The sequence below is a fragment of the Stegodyphus dumicola genome, chromosome X1 (assembly GCF_044657685.1).
Source record: "Stegodyphus dumicola isolate Sdum_Otavi_A_Nest chromosome X1, ASM4465768v1".
NCBI classification, from domain to species: Eukaryota; Metazoa; Arthropoda; class Arachnida; order Araneae; family Eresidae; genus Stegodyphus; species Stegodyphus dumicola.
Genome location: NC_140780.1, coordinates 224,590,796 through 224,611,155, shown reverse-complemented (window position 1 = coordinate 224,611,155; position 20,360 = coordinate 224,590,796). Strand labels below are relative to the sequence as shown.

The window sequence follows — 20,360 nt, the reverse complement described above, 5'->3', positions numbered from 1 at the left end:
ACTTTAAGCTTCTTACTACTTTTAGAAAGTTGTTTAACCAAAAATAATTTGGAAATAAAAGAAGTATTAGCATCCAACACTAGAAATAATTTATTTTTCATTTCATAAATAACTTCAACATGTGCTTTCCCAAGAGTTATGCAAAAGAAAATTGCATTAGAAATCCATTTTGCTGAAATGTAATTGAAATTTAATCCCGTGATGAAAAAGAGCAACTGGTAGAAATTTCCTGTCATTGAACTGTAACTGAAGATTTCAAAAATAACAACACACTTGTTAGCTTTTGGGTGAACTGGGAGGTTAAAAAAAAAAAAAAAAAAAAAAAAAAAAAACTTCAGGTATTTCAAATAAAGCTACTAAATTTTATATCCTTTTTGCTCAACATATTTTTTTGTGAACAGGGATTTTCTTCCATTTTCTATTTGAAAAATAAATACAGAACAGAATTTAAATGGAACCTAATTTATGCTTAAAATTAAGTGAAATAAGAACAGATATAAAGAAATTAATCTCTCTTAAACAATCCCAAATTTCACACTAAATTTTAGAATTAAGTATTATAACTTCAATTTTGATAATTAAAATGATAACCAAATTTTAACACAATAATTTTTATGCCCGCATATTTAAAATACACAGCCAATAAGTTGCGCAAATGGCAATCATACCAAAATGTAATGGTACTACAACTTTTCAGTTTTTGTTCAGATGGTACACGTTAGTCAAAAGGATGAGAACTGCTGATCTAGATACTGACTTGGAAAGATACTCGTTGGAGATGATATATAAATAGTTTTTCTAATAATAAATAAATAAATAATATATATATATATATATAGGGCATCTCAGTACCACATTCCAAAACTTCTAGGAGGAGTAGGGTGCATCCCAATGACTCAGAATCATATAGCAATCCAGGGTCTGGAAAACTTTGCTGATGCAGAGATGGCATTGCGTGAGAGCTCCAAGATCTCTTGCACAGAATCGTTTTTGTACAAGGATGCAGAATTAGTAGGATGAATAATTATATGAACACAGAGTTAGCCAATATTCATTTGGCATATGAGGCTGCAGATTGTAGCGGCCCAGCGGCACCACACTTTCATAAGCTAAAAAAAAATTCCATAAGTTTCATAAGCTAAAACTTTAGCTAAAACAAGTTCTTTTCAAACAGCTACCACGAACTGGATATGATCAGCACAGATTCACTAATACTATTACTTGAATACTCATGTGAATTTAAACAAGTTTCGTAATTAAGATACAAAAAGAGTAATTTATCTAGCACACTCTGCATCTAACTTAGTGATATGTGGTTCCTGGATATTTTCAACACTGGAAAGTCAATTATATGGAAAGAGATTTGCTTTAGGTTAAGAGAAAAATACCACTGCAAGAGTATTAAAGAGGCCATCACACTACTATCTCTTGTTTTTGAACTATCTACAAAGTTCTGTGAAAAAACAATAGATTCAAATTTAAAAAAGAAAGCAATACAGGTCAAAAAGCCATCTAATTCCAAATAAGAAAATCGGCATTACAATTTTTAAATCAGCTTGCAATTTAAACATTAAAACTGCATACAAGAAAGCACACTAAAAATTATGGGAAAACAGAATAAAGAAATAAAAGCACTCACAAGCATCATGATGGCAGCTTTTATTGTGTCAAACCATTCCTTTGTTGTTTGGGCATTATCATCTTGCAATAAAAGCTGGTGGCCAAGAACAGTACTTATCTGCAGAAGTGCAGCATTACAAATTATACACAGTTTTTAAAAAAAAAAATTTTTTTTACATTCAAAAAATGAATCTTTTATATTTAAAGAGTGATATATTAACATTTTTAACACATCAAATCATTATTTTCAATTAGTACAAAAATCCCAATAATTATAAATAAAAGATTACAAACACAACAGTAGTATATCCTGTCAAATGGTATACAAGATTCGATATTTATCCTTGATATTATAAAAATGTTTTGCTGATCAGCATAACAAAGCATTTAAAATAGCAGTACCCATGAAACCCAGCTGCTTAAAAAGAAGAATGCCTTCATGAAAGATTTCCTAATAGAAAGTGGACTGTATTCACATAAACACACAAGGAAAGCAATGAAAAATGCATTCATTCAACCCATTTGGTTATATCTGAATTACCAGTAGCCAGCGGTCTTATTCACACCATCACTGCAAAGTGGCAAGAAAAACATCATTGTATAAACATAATTTTAAAATTTTATCAGAACTTCTCAAGGACATTTTATTACTATTACTTCATACCAAATATATGTTACATAAAATACAATTCCAATATCGTATGATATATCAGTTGGAAAATTTACAGCAGTAATTCGCTGCACTACTGTATGCATCGCAAAAAGCAGAATAATGATGTTAAATATTGTAGTAATGTACAAATTGCAATCCTCTTTAAATTATTTCTTCTTAAAAAATAGTCAAAGAAAACATTTGATTTCCTTAATATTTTGTTTACATCATTTTACATTAAAAAAGAAAAAATACAGAAAAAATTCCTACGCTTTTGAAATTACAGTTCTTCTTAAGTTGAGTTTTAATTTTACCGAACAGAAGATCTAGATCCATGGGCTGGCAGTAATGGATATTTTTATTTAAAAAAAGCAAAATATCTCCAGTGATTTTTCTACATTTTAATTTGCAAAATTTATAAGGGAAAATTCTTTAAGGACTGTAACCTGAAGTTTTTAAACTGCATTCTTTTTCATTTTTTTCCTTCTACATCTTATAATGCATAAATCTAATTTTTTGAAAATGCCATAGCTTTTATCGAACTGGAGTATTTCGATTCAATAGCAGCTACAGTACAAAGTCCGGACCTCAAAGGCCACTACCAGCTTCTTTTTTATTTTATTATATTTTTTTGTGTGTGCTTTATGCATGTACATTTGATCCCCCCGTGCATAATAAAATGTGTTGAGAGTTCCGATTCTTAATTTCACTTCTGCACTAAATAAAATGCCTTGTTATTGAAGAAACAATCATTTTAGCATAAATTTGTATGATAAATAATTTGGCTCCATAGCTGCGTATCTGCCTGTCATACATCTCAAACCGAAACATTCTACAGATACATCATTGATTTTACACCTACTAATATTTTATATCCCTGACTCCAACCTGGGGAATCATTATTTATTATACTATGCTTTCATCACCACATGACAATTTGAGTAATGACTCATGAAACAATGTCTAAAAAATTTCTTTTTATATTAGTAATTGAGAAACAGTATGGTAACCTTTTATGTTGACATTACGCTTGATGATGATTACAGATTTAAGTTAAATATGTTAAGAAATGTTGATAGGAAAAAATTAACAAAAATTTCTTTCCATACACTAAAAGTAGATTTTATTAATGATACTCATAGGCCAAAAGATTACATTTAGTGCTATTTCAACTTAGAATAACTGATTCATTATTCAGCAGAATTTAGGAGCCATAGAGACTGCATCAGGCGGTAAGATATCTAGCGCGAGTAAATAAGTCTTAAGTATATGCGGGAATTTATTTATTCAGGACTCAGATAAGTGTTAAGCATGTGCAAGAAATAGGCATTAAGTATCATAAATAACTAAATTAATACAATTCAGGCCTAACTGTCTCAGTTCGCGATAGAACCAAGATAAAATTTAGCAGAACAACTTTTCTTTCTTCTCATAATACATACCAAATATGTATAGTGAACAATATTAAATTTTATGATGATAGCCGTGATTCTAAAGGTTTTCCTGAAGGGTTTCGGATATTGTATAACAAAGGCGAACTTTTCTCATTAACGAATTTTGTAAAGAAATGTGGAGAAGCAGTAATAAATTAAGAGGATATAAAAGAAGTTTTTCACTGTGATGACAATGGTCCTCAATCATCAATAAATTACTGGATGGCAAAATCTGTAGTATGATTCTAAATCCAGAAAATACCGCTACAGACAGAGTGATGAAAAAATTTCGCTTGACAAGTTAGCCGGAATTCTGGACACAGCAATTACAGGACTTCAACAATGGAACTTTGTAAATGAATAAGAAATTATGTCTCTCTATAAAATTAAAGAGAAAGTATTAGCACAAAAAACGAAGTAACTTAAACAACTTCAAAGAAATGTTTAATAAAGTAAAAAAATAAGTATTAAGCTTTTATTCTTGTAAATTTTGATACCCTTTAGATCACAAATCACGATTTCATATTTTTAATTTTATTATTTCCCTATGCCACCTTGCTAGATTTAAACTGATGATCTAATATCCGGAAAAATCCCAAAGCCGGAATCGTGAATATGGGACTTTGTATCGTATAATTAGGAAAGGGCTATTTACAAGGGTTAAGAGTTTCACTGAGAAACTTTTAAAGGATACTGGCTTCTATTCACATTACATGTACAAAAAACACAAAAATTAATTTTTAGTGATGATTTACACCTATGAATATTATTTCATTAATTATTAACATTTTTAACAGTTATTTGTAGTTACCCGTATTCCACATCAAAATTAATGATTAAGATGGGTAGCTTATTCCAAATTCTCATTGTCACTGAATGGATTGCTTGTTTAAGGAGAGATGTTTTACATCTTTCCCATATAAAATGAATACAAATAAGCTTCTCAGAAGGCATCAAATAAACTAGTGCTCAAATATAAATAACTTCATTAAAATTAGTTGATCACACATGTCCTTCTTATTGGTTCAGTGATACTGAAATCAAGATGACATTCATCTTATAAGCAAAGAAATAAAATTCCAGTATTCACATAACGCCTATTTATAAAGTTTTTTTTTTTTTTTTTTTTTTTTTTTGTAAATTAACATTTTTCACTTAAACAGAAATAAAACTAACACATGTCATTTTAATGTAACTGTTACCTGCTAAAAAAAATGAACCAAAATTAAAAATGGCTTACATTTTTCCAAATTGCAAAACGTTTTATTAAACTATAAAATATTTTCATGAAATAATATACACATAAATCATTTTTGTTGTCCATTGCAAATTTAGGTTCTTAAGCAACACGTAATCGCAGTTTTCATGAAATGATCGTAGATGAATTAAAACATACAAAAACTACTCACTCAGAATTTTATGAACAAATACACTGAGCAAATGTATTTGGAAAGCATATAAATAAAGAATAAATTACATGAGAAAGCTCATAAATGCTAAATACCTGGAAAACATTTTTACGGCTTGATTTATCTGGACACCATTCAACCAAAGCTCCATTTAAATCAATACACAGTTCAGGTTTTATTCCAGGATTAGCCTATGAATTGTTAAAAAACAAAATTAATTTCCAATACGATGAAAAATCACAATAAGCTAAAAACTGACTTTTATAACTGAAAAAATACAATCATTTCCTCTTAAACAATATATAGTTCAAACAAAATGCAAAAAACTGGCTACAATTTAAGTCATTTTAAGAAAGCATAAACTCGACATTATAACTTAGAATAACCATAATGTAAATCACAACATTTAAAGTAGAATTCTGACAGCTTACTAACTTGACTATTTTTTATGAGGTTATGAGTTTAGTGTAGGTGTAACTCAGAGATACCTAAATAACATTCAGCTTTCACACATATTTTAATATGAGCTGCAACTTGCATTAAAGTATACTTCTTTCAAAACAATACTTGAAATCATACGTAAAGGCATTATACACATTTTCCCTTTCAAGTCACTAATATATTTGAATATATAATTATATAATAAACAATTTAAAATTATCTGAAATACATTAACATGACTATTTTTCATGTTAACATGACTAAAAATCATTACATGACTAAAACATTAACATGACTAAAAATCTGACATGTACATGTTAGTACATTAACATGACTAAAAATCTGAAATACATTAACATGTATTTCAAATTATTAGCAAAAATTTTTCAAAGTGAAGAAATAAGAGAAGAAGATATAACTTCATTATATTATAAAAATTAAAGGGCTAAAACCAAATGATTTTCAACTAAGGCATAAAAATAATATAGCAAGAGAAACATTTTTCTTATTACTTACAACAACTGTGCTCATACTCATAATTTATTAACTGGATGTAGTATAAATTAAATGCATTCAAAATTACATAAATTATTTCACTAAAAAATAAAATGAAGATTTAAATTATTAAGAAATGCATTTACTTTCAAATCACTCAGTTTGTTTAGTAGTTACAATTTAAAAAATAAAAGAATCTTGCATTCGGGAAAATGCTTATCTGCCAGTTCATAAAAAAGAAAAATTACAGGTCTTATGTTTTGCAAAATGGCAAGACTTGCCACATAGAAAATAAATGTAATGGTAGCATAAAATGCACCAAAAGGCCATTACATTATGACCACCCTGTTAATAACATGTAAGACCACCTTTAGCCCTCAAAGCTGCCAGCCCCTGGCATGGCATTGACTCCACAAGGTGCTGATACATAGTCTGAGGTATCTGGTACTAACTGGTATCTGGCTCACCAACTGGTTCTGCAATTCCCACACATGAGGGGGTAGCGGGGCAACACGAATTTGGTTTTCCAGGTGGGACCACAAATGCTCTAATATTAGGGGAATTTGGAGGCCAAGACATGATTTGAAAGTCACTGGAATGTTCCTCGAACCACTCCCTGATGATCTGACCCTTATGATACGATGCATTATCTTGTTGGTAAACACCATACCCCACCGGAAATACCATTGTCATGAATGAGTGAACCTGGTCTGCAACAATGTTCACATAGCGCATCGATGTCAGGGATTGTTCTATGGGAATTATGGGTCCTAATGTGCTCCATGAAAACATTGCCCACACCATAATACCCCCACTACCCGCTTGTTTTCGTTCTGCATCCAGGACCCTGGTTTCATTTGGAAATCAGCATATTAGCACATGATGAGATGGACCAGAAAGAGTGATTTGTCGGACCATGTAACATTCTTCCATTCTTCTAGTGTCTAATTCTGATATTTCTTGGCCTGTTGCAGATGCAGCTGGCGATGACGTGCCATCAGTGCAGGGACATGCTTCAGCCTCTGGCTGTGTAGGCCCATACGCAGCTATGTACGCTACACAGTATGTTGAGATAAACTGCCTGGTTTACCACTGTTGTAGCTGGTGGTGATTTCAGCTATTGTAACTCTTAAGACATGGCGAACAATGCGTAGCAATCTCCGCTCTCCTCTGGAATCGATGACACACTGCTGGCCGCTGACTTGCCGTTTCACCACCTATACACCATTTTAGATATGTGCTCACAACAACTGCACATGAACAGCCCACTAAGCGTGCCATTTCTGATAATGATGTTCTTAGTCGCTGAGCTGTAACGATTTGACCTTTATCAAAGTCTGATAAATCAGACGCTTTTCCCATTATGTCGCTAATTTCACTATGTTTGAAAAGACAATGCATAATTACTTTATATACTCGAACATCAGCCGATCCTGTAATTGCCGTGCCAAGAATACTGACTAACTTGTCAATCGAAATTTTTTTGTTTTCACTAACCTCTCTGTCACTTTCTTCATGCTTTTATCCATTTTTTGCAGCAATTCCATTTTTTGTTTGATGGACATCGAAACATGCTTTCACTTTGTAGATCCTTTGCCAGCTCTAGAATTGGAAACTCTTTTTGACATAATCGAAAGTTCAAGCTTACTTTTTATAAAATTGCTCTAACAGTCTGCAAAATATAATGAGCCGGATCCAATTAGAAGATTAAGGAACAACACAATCTGCAACATTAACTGAAATAGATAATTTTAGCCTAGCTTATACCGTCCGTTATACATTAAACGCACATGCGTAAACATATTATGCGCATGCGTAAATGCATATGCGCATGCGCAGAAAGTTTGTAGCTTTGAGGTCCGGATTACAGATCATTCCGGATTATGGACATCCGGATTAAACACTTTATACTGTATTAAATGTAATTAAATTTGCAAAGAACCAAATCAGAAACCCTGAAAATTTTCTTAACTTTATTATGTTCGAATTTTTACACAAGTTTTACATTTGTTTAAGTTGACTATGGCAATTTTAGCCAGAGCTGTTTGATTTCAGGTGGCTTTCAAGTTTTTTAGGGAAGAATTTCTTATAAGAAAGTAAGAGACAATTAAAAAAACTCAAAACATATACAAACTAAACTTTTAAATAAATGTGCTAACCTTTAGAAGTTTCATCAGTATGGCTACAAACAGCTTTAAGTGATGCTACCAAAGTTTACGTACATACGAAGAGCGAAAGAAGAAAATAAACTGTATAATGGAGATTGAGTCTAAATAAGTATGGCTTACATAAATTTATTTATGTTTCAGATAAATAATAAGAGAGAATCAATCACTTTCAGACATCAAGAGAGAGTTATATAAGAGAGATTTTTGTAATTACTAGTTCAATAGATAATTTTATCAGAAATATTTCTATATTTAACACATATCTAATAACACTGATAAACAACATTCCCAAGCAATTTTGCTAAATTCAGAATTAATGCATGCATCCCCCATATTTTGATAATTTATGCTTTTGAAAATTTTCATTTATGAGTACAATATATTAATCAAAAGGCAAACCACTCTTCTGATTACTTCCTTCTCTGTAAATTTGAAATTAAGATTTAGAACATTTTGATGCAATTTATATAAATATTGAGGCTGTACAATTAACTCACATAAAAATGTAAATAAAATGAAAAAATATGTAACTTAAAGGGATATTATTTAGTTTTCATGTAACATAAGGAGCTTTATACATGAATTCCAATAATTCAATTGCCAACATAGATTTCAAACTTAAAAACAGCGTTCTAATAATTGCTAGTCAAAAAAATTCAATGGTGTTTCTATATGAGTGAAAAATATTTATTTAAATAAATAAAATTTGAAGCTATAGTATTAAAAATAATAAAGTTTTGTACACCACAGAAAAGCACCATATGACATCTCTAAATTATGTTATGTCTGGGAATGGCCTACATAATAGAGAAGCCTGCTACAAATTCCACTCAAGAATATGGACATTTAGTGCAACTACTACTTCCCAAAATTTGGAGGATTTAGATATGGCAAATACATCACACTTTGGATGATGTTTTTCCCCTGAAGTACAAGCAATGTTTCACAAGTTCTAGGAATTAATGTTAATTTTTTTTATTTTCTCAATTTTCATCAATAATACATCACAGTTTTTCAAAACAATCCCCAATTAAATACACTTAGCCCAAAGAAAAACTATTTTTTTTTTTTTAAGTGGCCATCAAAGAATGTTTTCAGTGTCTTTTCAGTTCACTTATTAATGGCATGTTTTAACTCAAACACCCCATAAAGGTTTTTTCAAATGTGATTCACATACATTGCACAGCTTCTAAAATTTTCGCACCCTCTTTTCACAAAAAGAAAATTACTACTCTTTGTACCATCCATGATTGCAAAAGCTGTGAGTGCTAAATGCCCCTGTAGCAGTCAAACAACTGAACCAGAATAAACAATACGGCACAGGAGAGCTGCAATATCTGGTCAATAGTGTTGTCTATATCAAACTAGAGCTTAATTTCTAGAACTTTAACACCCTACCTACTATGGTCAATATAACTGCCTTTAGGCATACAATATAAAGTGCACGGCAGGTAAAATTAAAAACTTCTCATCCCTTTCATTGAAAAAAATCACACTTATTTAGTTATGTAACTGCTACTTTTATCTGATAAGTTATTTTCCCCCTTTATAACACAGTGAAATTTTGATAAAACTGTTAATATTTTGGCTGAAAAATATAATTTTCTCTACTTACACAAATGCATATGAGAATTCATACTTAAAAGATTGCGTTAACTTTTGTGTTGCTTTAAACCTTTCATAATCCTACAGCAAAAATTATCCAGTGTTCTAAAATATTTAGAACATGCCCAGAAAATTAATATATGTTTCTCCAAAATTCAGATAATAATAAAAGGATGAATTTTGGGGGAAAATTTGATCTTGATTTATGTACACCAAAAACTGACTGAGATCATTAATTTTACAGCCTGAATGTAACTAAAAATGAAATATTAGTTTAGTTTGTCAGTTATAGTTATTATCACCTTCTGATGTTAACAGATCAAATTATGGGCACTGATATGCAGAATGTTGAGAAAAATTTCTTTTTTTTTTTTAAACAGCTCGATAATGCAGTGAACTTGGAAGCATGTACATAAACAAAGAGTACATATTAACATAACTTCACATTTTGATGCCTCTAAATACTGCATGTAAGTTGTAAAAAGTGAGTTACAGATTTAATAATAAATAAAGAAACAGAGCTTACTAAGTGGGCAGATCGAATGTCCTTGTAAAACAGGAGAAATACATCAGTCAAAACAACAAAAGAAGAAGTCCAATTTTTTCGAATACGCCTGCCACCTTCCACAAGTTTCGTTTTATTCAACGTTCCTTTACGAGTGATAGACTAAAAAAATTAAGTCAAAGAATAAAATAACACTCACTTTTATAGAGCTGAAAATATAAATTTCAAGACAAAAACTAAAATAATAATAAAAAAATAAAATTTTAAAAAAATGCTAAAAACTGATTTTTCGGGAAAAAACAATTGCAAGATATTTTGTATGTTCCATAAAGTATTTTGAGCTTTAATGTCGAAAACATACAAAGAAACTGCAGAAAACATAATCAGCAATCCTTAGTTGAAAATTCACAATCAATAAAATGCACTAAGCCTACCAGATACAATAAATATTGCAAACAGAAACGTTCCCAAGATAGCTCTTGTCCCAATACTCTATAAATGTTCTATAAATGTGTTTTGTATTTTGGGTTTTAATGTCAAAAAACATACAAAAAAATAAAACTGCAATCAATCAATCAACTAATCAGCAATGCTTAGTTGCAACTTCACAGTCAATAAAAGCCTAACAGATACAATAAATAATGTAAACAAAAATGGTCCCATTTTACTTCTTGTCTAAATTTATAATACTTGTTTAAAAAGATCCTGTTTTTAATCTGCATTAGTGATAATACAATTAGGTATGCAATAATGTAAGAAAATATTTCAAAACTTAATAAAAATAAAATTTACAGCGTCATGGAAATTTTTCTTTATTTAAAAAATACTACTATAATATAATATTCAAAGCAGTTAAAATTTACCCTGTATTTGTAAGCGCACTATATGAAAGATATTCCCATTTTATGTCCATAAAAAACAACAAATACTTTTCGTCTAAACTTGTACAGAGCAACACATCAGAAATACTGAGAAAGAACATCTGTTACCCCTCATAAGGCAGCCACAGCACTGAAATTTTATCAAAAGCACTGTGTAATAGACTACCGGCAATAATTACTAGCTAAAAGCTATTTCAATGCATCATTAATATATTTTCACTGAAATTTTATCACAAGCACTGTGTATTAAACAACCGGCAATAATTACTGGCTAAAAGCTATTTCAATACATCATTAATATATTTTCAGAAATATAACAAATACTTTTCGTCTAAACTTGTACAGAGCAACACATCAGAAATACTGAGAAAGAACATCTGTTACCCCTCATAAGGCAGCCACAGCACTGAAATTTTATCAAAAGCACTGTGTAATAGACTACCAGCAATAATTACTAGCTAAAAGCTATTTCAATGCATCATTAATATATTTTCACTGAAATTTTATCACAAGCACTGTGTATTAAACAACCGGCAATAATTACTGGCTAAAAGCTATTTCAATACATCATTAATATATTTTCAGAAATATATTAATTTAAAACTTTACTAAGCATGATATGTATCTAAATCTCTTCAGAAGCAGTTCCCAACCTGTACTCTGTACAGCCCTATGGAAGACTGAACTTCTCACTTTCGTAGAGATTGCACTTCACAGGGAATCCACAGCTATTCCAGGAAAATAAAATAAATAAAAATAAACGAAATTAATGGTCAGGGGGAAAAAAAAGAATCAAAATGAAACAAAATTAGAAATTTCATTCTGAATGGGAAGTTGCAAAATTCAATTTTGGTTTGCCTCTATACAATGACAATACGTCATTTTCTAGTGGATACTCAATGTAATCCAATTGTTTATAATACCAAACATGAAAACAAATGCTTTGGATTCCATAACATATTTTCTTTCTTCAAACCTTAAATAGTAGAAACGACCAGTTGTGTGACTGGTAGCTGTTTCAACCACCCTGATCGGTACAGTAGTTGGAGATACTAACTGCCTGATCGTTGGGCCTGGGTTCAAATTCCGGAAAAATATGGTGTCAGCATGGCATGGGATATTAAAATACCAAAAATACTTTTGAGTAGTCTGGTGTCAGAGAAAGAGGGATGACAGAATCTCTGATCCACACCCTGAGGTGCTTTCCATCAAAATTTGGATGGAGTTAACACCTGTATGATCAGAGATGGAATTTTGGTACCCTGCCCACTTAGAATTTGATCTGATTTATATTTATTTATATTATTCCTTATAGATAGATAAAGTATGAGATGCATGCTTTAATAAATATTTATCATTCTGTATACTAATAAAACATTTGAGTAGAGTAGTTAAAATAAGCAGTTTTAAAACATTGTTCATAAACAGAAACAAACAAAGAACAAAGAAAGAACAAAGAAAAACAAAATCTCTTAGTTTCCAAGTCAGATCAGGCAGTTCTTAGCACTTGATGATAATACATATATATCACAGAAAAGACTTTTCAAATTTTTTATCATACTGCTGAAGTATATGAGGATTGATATATTACAACACCTTCCAGTTTTGGCTGCAATTACAAGACACATTCAAAATCTTATTTCAGGCAGCAAAATCAGTTTTGCTGCCTTTTTAAATTACATATTTGTGAAGTGGGATTTCCCACATATGCAAATACCAAAGCAAAACGCAGAAACCACACATAAAATTAAACACTCACTTGCAATTTTCATCAACTGAACTTAAAATAAGAAAGAGTGGCAACCAAAACAAACAAAAAAAAAAAAAAAGCAACCGCATGTTCTCAATATATATGTGTCAGGTAAGCCTAGTGTTACCCTGTAATACACTCTAGTTAATACAATTAAACTGAAATTGGTCTCTGTAAGGAATAATAAAAACACTGAATAGCAAATAATGAATGAATATGTAATTTAATTGAATTGAGTATAATGATTAAACTGAAGAAACTGTATTTATTGTGCACATCTTTTTTTATTGTTGTTCTCACCAATAATATCCTCCCTCATGGGGATCGACGTAGAGAACTTTGCAAAGCTACTTCCTCTCGAGAGGTTGCTGGTAGGGGAAGAAGGGTGGGAGACCCTCGGGTGGTCTCGATCAAAATTGGGGGCAGAACTGAGCTAAATTGAACTGTTACCTGTAAGGCACTTAAGGCTATTGCCAAGAATTATTTTACTAGATTTTACTTCTACCTGCTAATCAAACATAAAAATTCAAGATGATTATCTTTGAAAAGAATGACATCTTCCCCTCCATATTCTAAAAAAACATGTTTTAAAAAAGTCTTTTCTACATTAGAAAATTTTACACAATAGACAATAGTCTGTAATATTAATTTTGCAGCAAAAACAAAACATGAAATTTACTGTGGAAAGAAAGAATGGCCTAAAATATTTTTTAAATATATACTTACAAAATGACCATCCTGGACAGATGGCCAATAGCCTTCGCCAAAAGATGCAGGCAAAAAACCCTTATTATCTTCAGCACCAGCTAAATTTACACATTCAGGAACAACCAAAGATCTTGTTTTAAACTGTCTAGGGACTGGCAACTTAGGGGCTTTACGACGTAATTTTGGTGAGAGGGATGATTCTGTAGACAGTGAGGATGCTGACACTTCTTGATTTTGTGAATCATCTTTACTTTCATCTGCTTCACTTTTCTTTAACTCCTGCAAATGATTTTAATTCATCTTATAAAGAGAAGAAGAATATTTCAAACCATGTTAATATACTGAGTGGTTATAATTGAACTTCCCCTATAAAAGGCATCCTACAGCAAAAAATACGTGAACCAAATGCAATGAAATTTTGTATATGGGCTATACACGAGATGCGCTCACGGAATTTTCAAAAAAAAATTTTAGTTTCAAAATGTCCACCAGAAAGGCGCCTTTTCGAGAAAACATGAAATTTAACACAATAAACGACCAAAATGGAATACAGAAACAATGTTAACAATCCAGAACAAGAATTATGAGTAATAAAATGAAAAAAGGGAAAAGCTATCAGTTGTAGGAAAAAATGTTGAGATTTGCATGCTTGGGAAGAAGAGGAAGCTTTACACAAAAGAAGTTAGGGTATAAATCGTTTGCAGATGTTGCTATGTTTAAGTTGATGTTTCCGGCTGTACTAATGATGGTCTCTTTAGTTGAATGTGTGTTATTGGTGAAGCTGTTTTACGAAAACAAGGGAAATGCATTTGCTACAGCTCGTGAATTTCGTCGTAGAAAGAACCTACGGTGTGGACCAGTGTCTACTAAAAGTATCCTGGCCATGATAAGAGATTTTGAAAAAATGAGGAAATTAGGAGTTCAACCTGGAAGAGGCCATAAACCTGCTACACCGGTACTTGTTGATGCCATCAAGACAGCTGTTGACGCACGGTCACAGACACAGACATCAGAGTTTGGGGGCAGTAGTGCATGTGCAGTTTCTCGACAGAGAGGCTATTCTTATAGCACTGTCCAAAAAGTACTCAGAATCATAATGCACTACTTCCCATAAAAGATCCGCCATACCCAGGAGCTGCTTGATAGGGACAAGCCACAACATCTCTCATTCGCAGAACAAAATGACTGTTGATCTGTCATGGCCTTGGAATATTTTGTAGAGTGACGAGGCTCATTTCTACCTCAATGGGACAGTCAACACACAGAATTGCTGCATTTGGGCTAAGGAAAATCAGCAGATCCACACTGAAATTCCCCTACAGTCTCCAAAGTTCACCGTCTGGTGTGTGGATTCACGGCAACATTCAGCCTTGAACCATTCTCTTTGAGGAAGTCGGTGAACGTGGGCTTGTCACATGTTCTGTTACGAGCCGACGGTACCATGACATGCTGCAGACGTTTGTTGTGCCGCAACTACAGAATAGGCGGGTCCTTACATCGACCATTTTCATGCAGGATGGTGTGCCTCCACATATTCCATGGGTCCGTGAAGGCGCTATTGCTCCAACACTTCACAGAGGAGCATGTTATTAGTCGCTCCTTTCCTAATCCTTGACCACCACATTTGCCAGATTTAGCTACGTGCAATTTCTGGTCATGAGGCTATTTAAAAAGTCTGGTGTATCATGGAGGTGTTTCGACGTTGAATAACTTAATCCTTTGACACGTGGTGGTCGCACCCTGAAACCACCAATTTTCAAAATTTTTTCCTCCTCTTCTTTCTGAAATTTTTGGGTGAAAATCAATCGATTACTGATTTTTTTACCTCTAAATGACCTAAAATGACTGCAGAATCATACATATTTTAAGTCTTAGTACTTCAAATCGGATGCCTTTTAAAATTCATTTAAAATGAGACAAAATAACTTTCTGTTATTAATATAAACTACTTTAAATTTCAAAAGTTATTCATAGCACATCATGATTACTATCATGAACAATAAAAAATTGCAATAATAAAAAAAATATTTATATTTATGGCATTTGCTTTGTAGTTTTAGGGCACGACCACTGCACCACTAGAGTATTATGTCGCAATGCTCACAATCCTCTAGAGGCTCGGTGGTCGTGCCTAGAAACCATTGCTCTTCACAATGGCATTTGCTTGCTTTTTCAAACAGGAATGTTTACTTTTACCCAGATATAGATAACGGGTTTTGAAACCACAGAGTTATTTTATTACTAAAAAATACATGCACCTGCCCAGTGAAAAGGTCTTTCTTTTCCAGAGATTCTTCTCTGACCTCAACACACTTGCTTCCCAAACTAGTATTGTAATTTTATAAATTATTTGGTGTGGTTTAAATTTAATGTAAATATACCTTGCTATAATTAAAAATAGAAATCGCATAAAAGTTTTACTTAAATTAAAAATATTTTCTAAATATTTTGGGACGAAATAGGAATAAAATAAATATGATTGGGAAACGAATGATCTGTACCAAAGCCAAAGACCAAGCCTTCCCCCATTAACATAAAAAAACCACAAATTTCATGTGCCAGATGAAAAGAAAACTAAATAACGCTGTACATATACCAGTGAAATTTAGAAGATCCAGGCAGTGTACATTTTGTAGCACAAGGAAAAAACCTCATAGAACAAGATACATATGCGAAATGTGCAATGTGGCTCTATGCATGTACCAAAAAGACAAAAAACATGCTTTGAGCAGTGTCACAAAAAATGCATTCTTTAAAATTTAAAAAAAAAAAGTTTTTTTATCCTTACTTTACTGAGTTTTTTTATCCATTTATCCGAACATCCTTATTATGTAGGTACTTATATTTTCACTGCTATAGAAAAATTACATAAATGTTTATTTTTAAATTTTTTCTGCCAATTTACTTTGTAAAGCAATGTAAAACATTTACATATAATGCAATTCTTACACACATTTTTTTAAAATTCATAAATTTCGTCATTTATTGGAAACACATATGGAAAAAGGTACATGTTTTTTTCCTACTACCTCAGTAAGTTTCAAAGTCCTAGACGCACGCTGGTTCCACACTGTGACCACCACCCACAGAACAATGGGCAAGAGTAGATTTCTTTTAATTCACATATTACTTGTCACTAGGATCATAATATTCAATTTCTAGAGTTTTTAGTTAAAAAAATTATAAGAATAATATCGCGCGTGTCAAAGGGTTAAAGAACTCAATAACTCTTCATATGCGAAGCCTCACAACTGATCAGTTATGATCTGCTGTTGAACACATTGTCCATTGACTTGAAATTTTGCAGATGAATGAGGGTGGTCACGTGAAGCACCTTTCCTTACATCGTCCTGGATACGATTAACAATGCTCCTCTTGTGCAATTTCGTCCTAATCTGTTCTTGTTTTTGTAAACTGAGCTGTTTTTGTTTCTCCCTTACCTTTACTTAATGTGGTTTGATGACAAGGTGATCATAAACTAGTCAATAAATGTTAATATTGTTTCTGTAGTCTGTTTTGGTCGTTCACTCTGTTAAATTTCATGTTTTCCCCCAAAAAGGTCCCTCTGGACATTTTGAAACTATTTTTTTTTTTTTTTTTAAATTCCATGAGCGCATTTCGTGTATAGCCCATATACAAAATTTTGTTGCATTCCATTCACCCGTTTGCACTGTAGGATGCCTTTTATAGGGAAAGTTTAATTATAACCACCCGGTACTTCTTCGAATCAATAGAAAAGTATGATTACCTTCCACATTGCAAATGAGTGAATAAATACACTTTTCAAAGTGGGCAAAAAAATAAATAGATAATTATTATTTAAATGAAGAATATACTATACCATGTTTTTAAAATATAAAAGATTACACTGTCATTAAAATAAAATTTATTTTATGCAATTTTTTTCTCCAAAGTTAGGCCTAGAAATATGAACTGCCCATTCCAACAAGAGAATGCATCCTGTTAATCTGGCATCCCAAGAGAGGGGTTTGGTGACTGAGATGCTTGTCATGAAAGGGTTAAATCAATGAAACCAAACCATTTTATGCTGAGCTAACTTTTTGTATTTCATTCCTTTAAAGCTTCTGAAGATTTGACAGTTCAAAATACATAAAACCATTTTTGTATTACTCACATTTTCTGGCTATTTACAAGTGCATTAATTAATGAATTGCTGAGGAGTTCAATGGAGTATCCAGGCAAACAACAGAAGGTCTGTTTGTTTACCTGGATATGGCAAAGCACACAAGGGATAACAGCCTGAAGGAAGTGATGCCTTTACAGAAACCAGTTTGTATGTTACACATTAAAAAAGTACAAAAACATGCATGCAGATAATTAATTTGTCAGGATTTAAAAAAAGTCAAACTACTAGTGTTTAGTGGTTTTATTAATTTGGCCACCAGTAAAACTTCAATGTAAGGAGGAGTCTACCTAGAGCTATCACAACTGGTTTAAGCAAACTTGTTCACCGATGATCACAAATTTCAAAATTTACACTATAAACCAAATTTGTAAAAATCATATCTTTCCTAATTCATCTTTTTCTTTCTTTTTTTTTTTTTTTCTTTTTTTTTTTTTTTTTCTTTTTAAACTTGAAACAAACAAACAAACAAACAAACAAAAAAAAAAAAATCTACATTCTGATTCACATATGTTTTAATTACAAATAAGTAAAGGTGAAACATTTTATTTGCTGTTTCCATAATACTGTAACTTTAAAAGAACACGCCTTCTATATATATTTCACAAAAGATAAAAGGACAAAAAATTTTAATTCAATTACATCTGGAAAAGTTTATTTTTCTGCATTATTTACATGCTTAAAGCACTAAGTACTTGCACATTATTAATAGCCCTTTTTAATGAGGTACTATGCTTGAATTCGAATTAATACCTAGTGTAACATACTTTTTTCCCACTCTTTATTTTATAATCTGTACCTTGTAAATAAAATTTCTAAACAACTGAAGCAAATAAGTTGACAAACATTTCACAAAGTAAGGGTTGGATTAGATTGGATTATTCGATTATGGCAAAGCACACGAGGGCTATCTGCCTAAAGGGAGGGATGCCTTTGGGGAGGACTTTCTAAGGAAAACTGGCTTGTATACACGTTACACATGGGGAAAACCACGAAAACACCCATGCAGCCAGCACATTCGCGGGATTCGAACCTCGGACCGAACTACCAGTGTTCAGCATCTTTCCCGCTCAGCCGCTGGCAAGCCCACAAAGTAAGGTAATGAATGAAACTCTCCATAGAAAGTTAGCTCATGTATATAGTAAGCAGGAAGAAAATTTTGAAGGCCCTCATCAACCACTGAAGTCAGCTTATTCAACCACTGAAAGTAGAACCCAAGACAAATTACAAAGATTTGTAGCTTGAGCACCTCAACCGTGAATAAGAAATTACATTCACATATGATCAGCTATAACAAAAACTCCAACACAAAATTAAATACATAATAGTATGTGGAAATTGCTACTCAAGTACATTAAAAATGTGCAACTAAACAGAATGATTTTTGAAGGATATTCTGCAATACACATTACTATTGAAAAATTTATGACTTTAATGCAAAGCTTATCTATACATCTGCTTAAAATATTTAGGGTACCATCCATTATAACATGTTGCTAACAAATTTGCTTTCATACCAAACTAATATTTATTACCCATATGGTGATGTTTTGGATAATCTATTGCATTTTTTTATTTAAATATAACAGAAAGTCATTTTAATATTAACAGAAAATGCAGAGTTTTTTTTTAAAAAAAGGCACAAGAAATATGCATGCCACTTCAGCTACCACATGCAGGGGCAACAGGTTAAATGTGTAAATCTACATTAACATAGTTTGAGAATTAAATATTTAGTTTTTCATACTTCACTATTTTATTCCCAATTAAATGTTACAAAAGATCATTCATGTTTAAATACATACAGAACATTATGCAATTTAAAAATAGTAAAAATAACAGTAAAACCAAGAATATATTTTAAAAAGCTAACAATACCTCAAATTCTGAAGAAGCAGACATATCAGGCAATTCCCACACAGATTCTGAACTATCTTCATCATAAAAATATGTACGTCCATTTTCATCCAAAGAAGAAAACCACTTTAAAAGAATTAAATTTATATAAAAAACAGTAATTAAACTTCCAGATTGATCAGATTTAGAATGAAATTATAGTTCTCTTTTGAAAATACCTGTGTAAATATTCTTTCACTTAGAGGAAATAAAGAAGAAAACTCTTCAGGTGTACTGTATAAAAGTTCACTATCAGAATTATCTTCACTTTTCATGCTCAATAGAAACAAATTTTCTTTGATATAAAATCTCTGATCAAGCCATCAGTCTTTGCCAGTAACAAGGAAGTAATGAGAAAATATCAAAGGAAGGAAGTAGCAAAGGGAACACTTCCTGTTAACTTCAACACATCAAAAACCTTTATGTATGCTCATGAAAGGGAGTAGAAACACTTTTCTTAACATTTCAGTTCAATGGTGTTTAATTTTAAATGAAAGTACCTTAAAAGAAAATCAAGCTTTACTTCAGGTAAGTAATTTGCTTCCATTGTGTATTTTAATTAAAATTACCAGCTTTGACTGTGATGTGTTCAGTTAAATATTAAATGAGTGCATTAAAAAGAATTTTGTTGATGAAAAATATGCTTAAAAGAC

The 20,360-nt window shown here is 31.7% G+C and overlaps 1 protein-coding gene and 1 long non-coding RNA gene across 4 annotated transcripts in view; one reads left to right on the top strand and one right to left on the bottom strand.

Annotated features, from left to right (window-relative positions):
* The window catches only part of LOC118188587 (rho GTPase-activating protein 12-like), a 131,158-nt gene that overhangs the window by 40,687 nt on the left and 70,111 nt on the right, over positions 1–20,360 (bottom strand). For all 3 annotated transcript variants that reach the window (XM_035359063.2, XM_035359065.2, XM_035359064.2), the window contains 5 exons: positions 19,690–19,794; positions 13,686–13,946; positions 10,350–10,490; positions 5,210–5,305; positions 1,640–1,738 (listed from right to left, as the gene is read on the bottom strand). In XM_035359063.2, coding sequence (XP_035214954.2) covers positions 1,640–1,738; positions 5,210–5,305; positions 10,350–10,490; positions 13,686–13,946; positions 19,690–19,794 — 702 coding nt within the window. The remainder of the gene's footprint in view (positions 1–1,639; positions 1,739–5,209; positions 5,306–10,349; positions 10,491–13,685; positions 13,947–19,689; positions 19,795–20,360) is intronic.
* The window catches only part of LOC118188588 (uncharacterized), a 64,719-nt gene continuing 64,392 nt past the window's right edge, over positions 20,034–20,360 (top strand). Inside the window, exon 1 of the long non-coding RNA XR_004758131.2 lies at positions 20,034–20,235. This is a non-coding gene — a long non-coding RNA (uncharacterized LOC118188588). The remainder of the gene's footprint in view (positions 20,236–20,360) is intronic.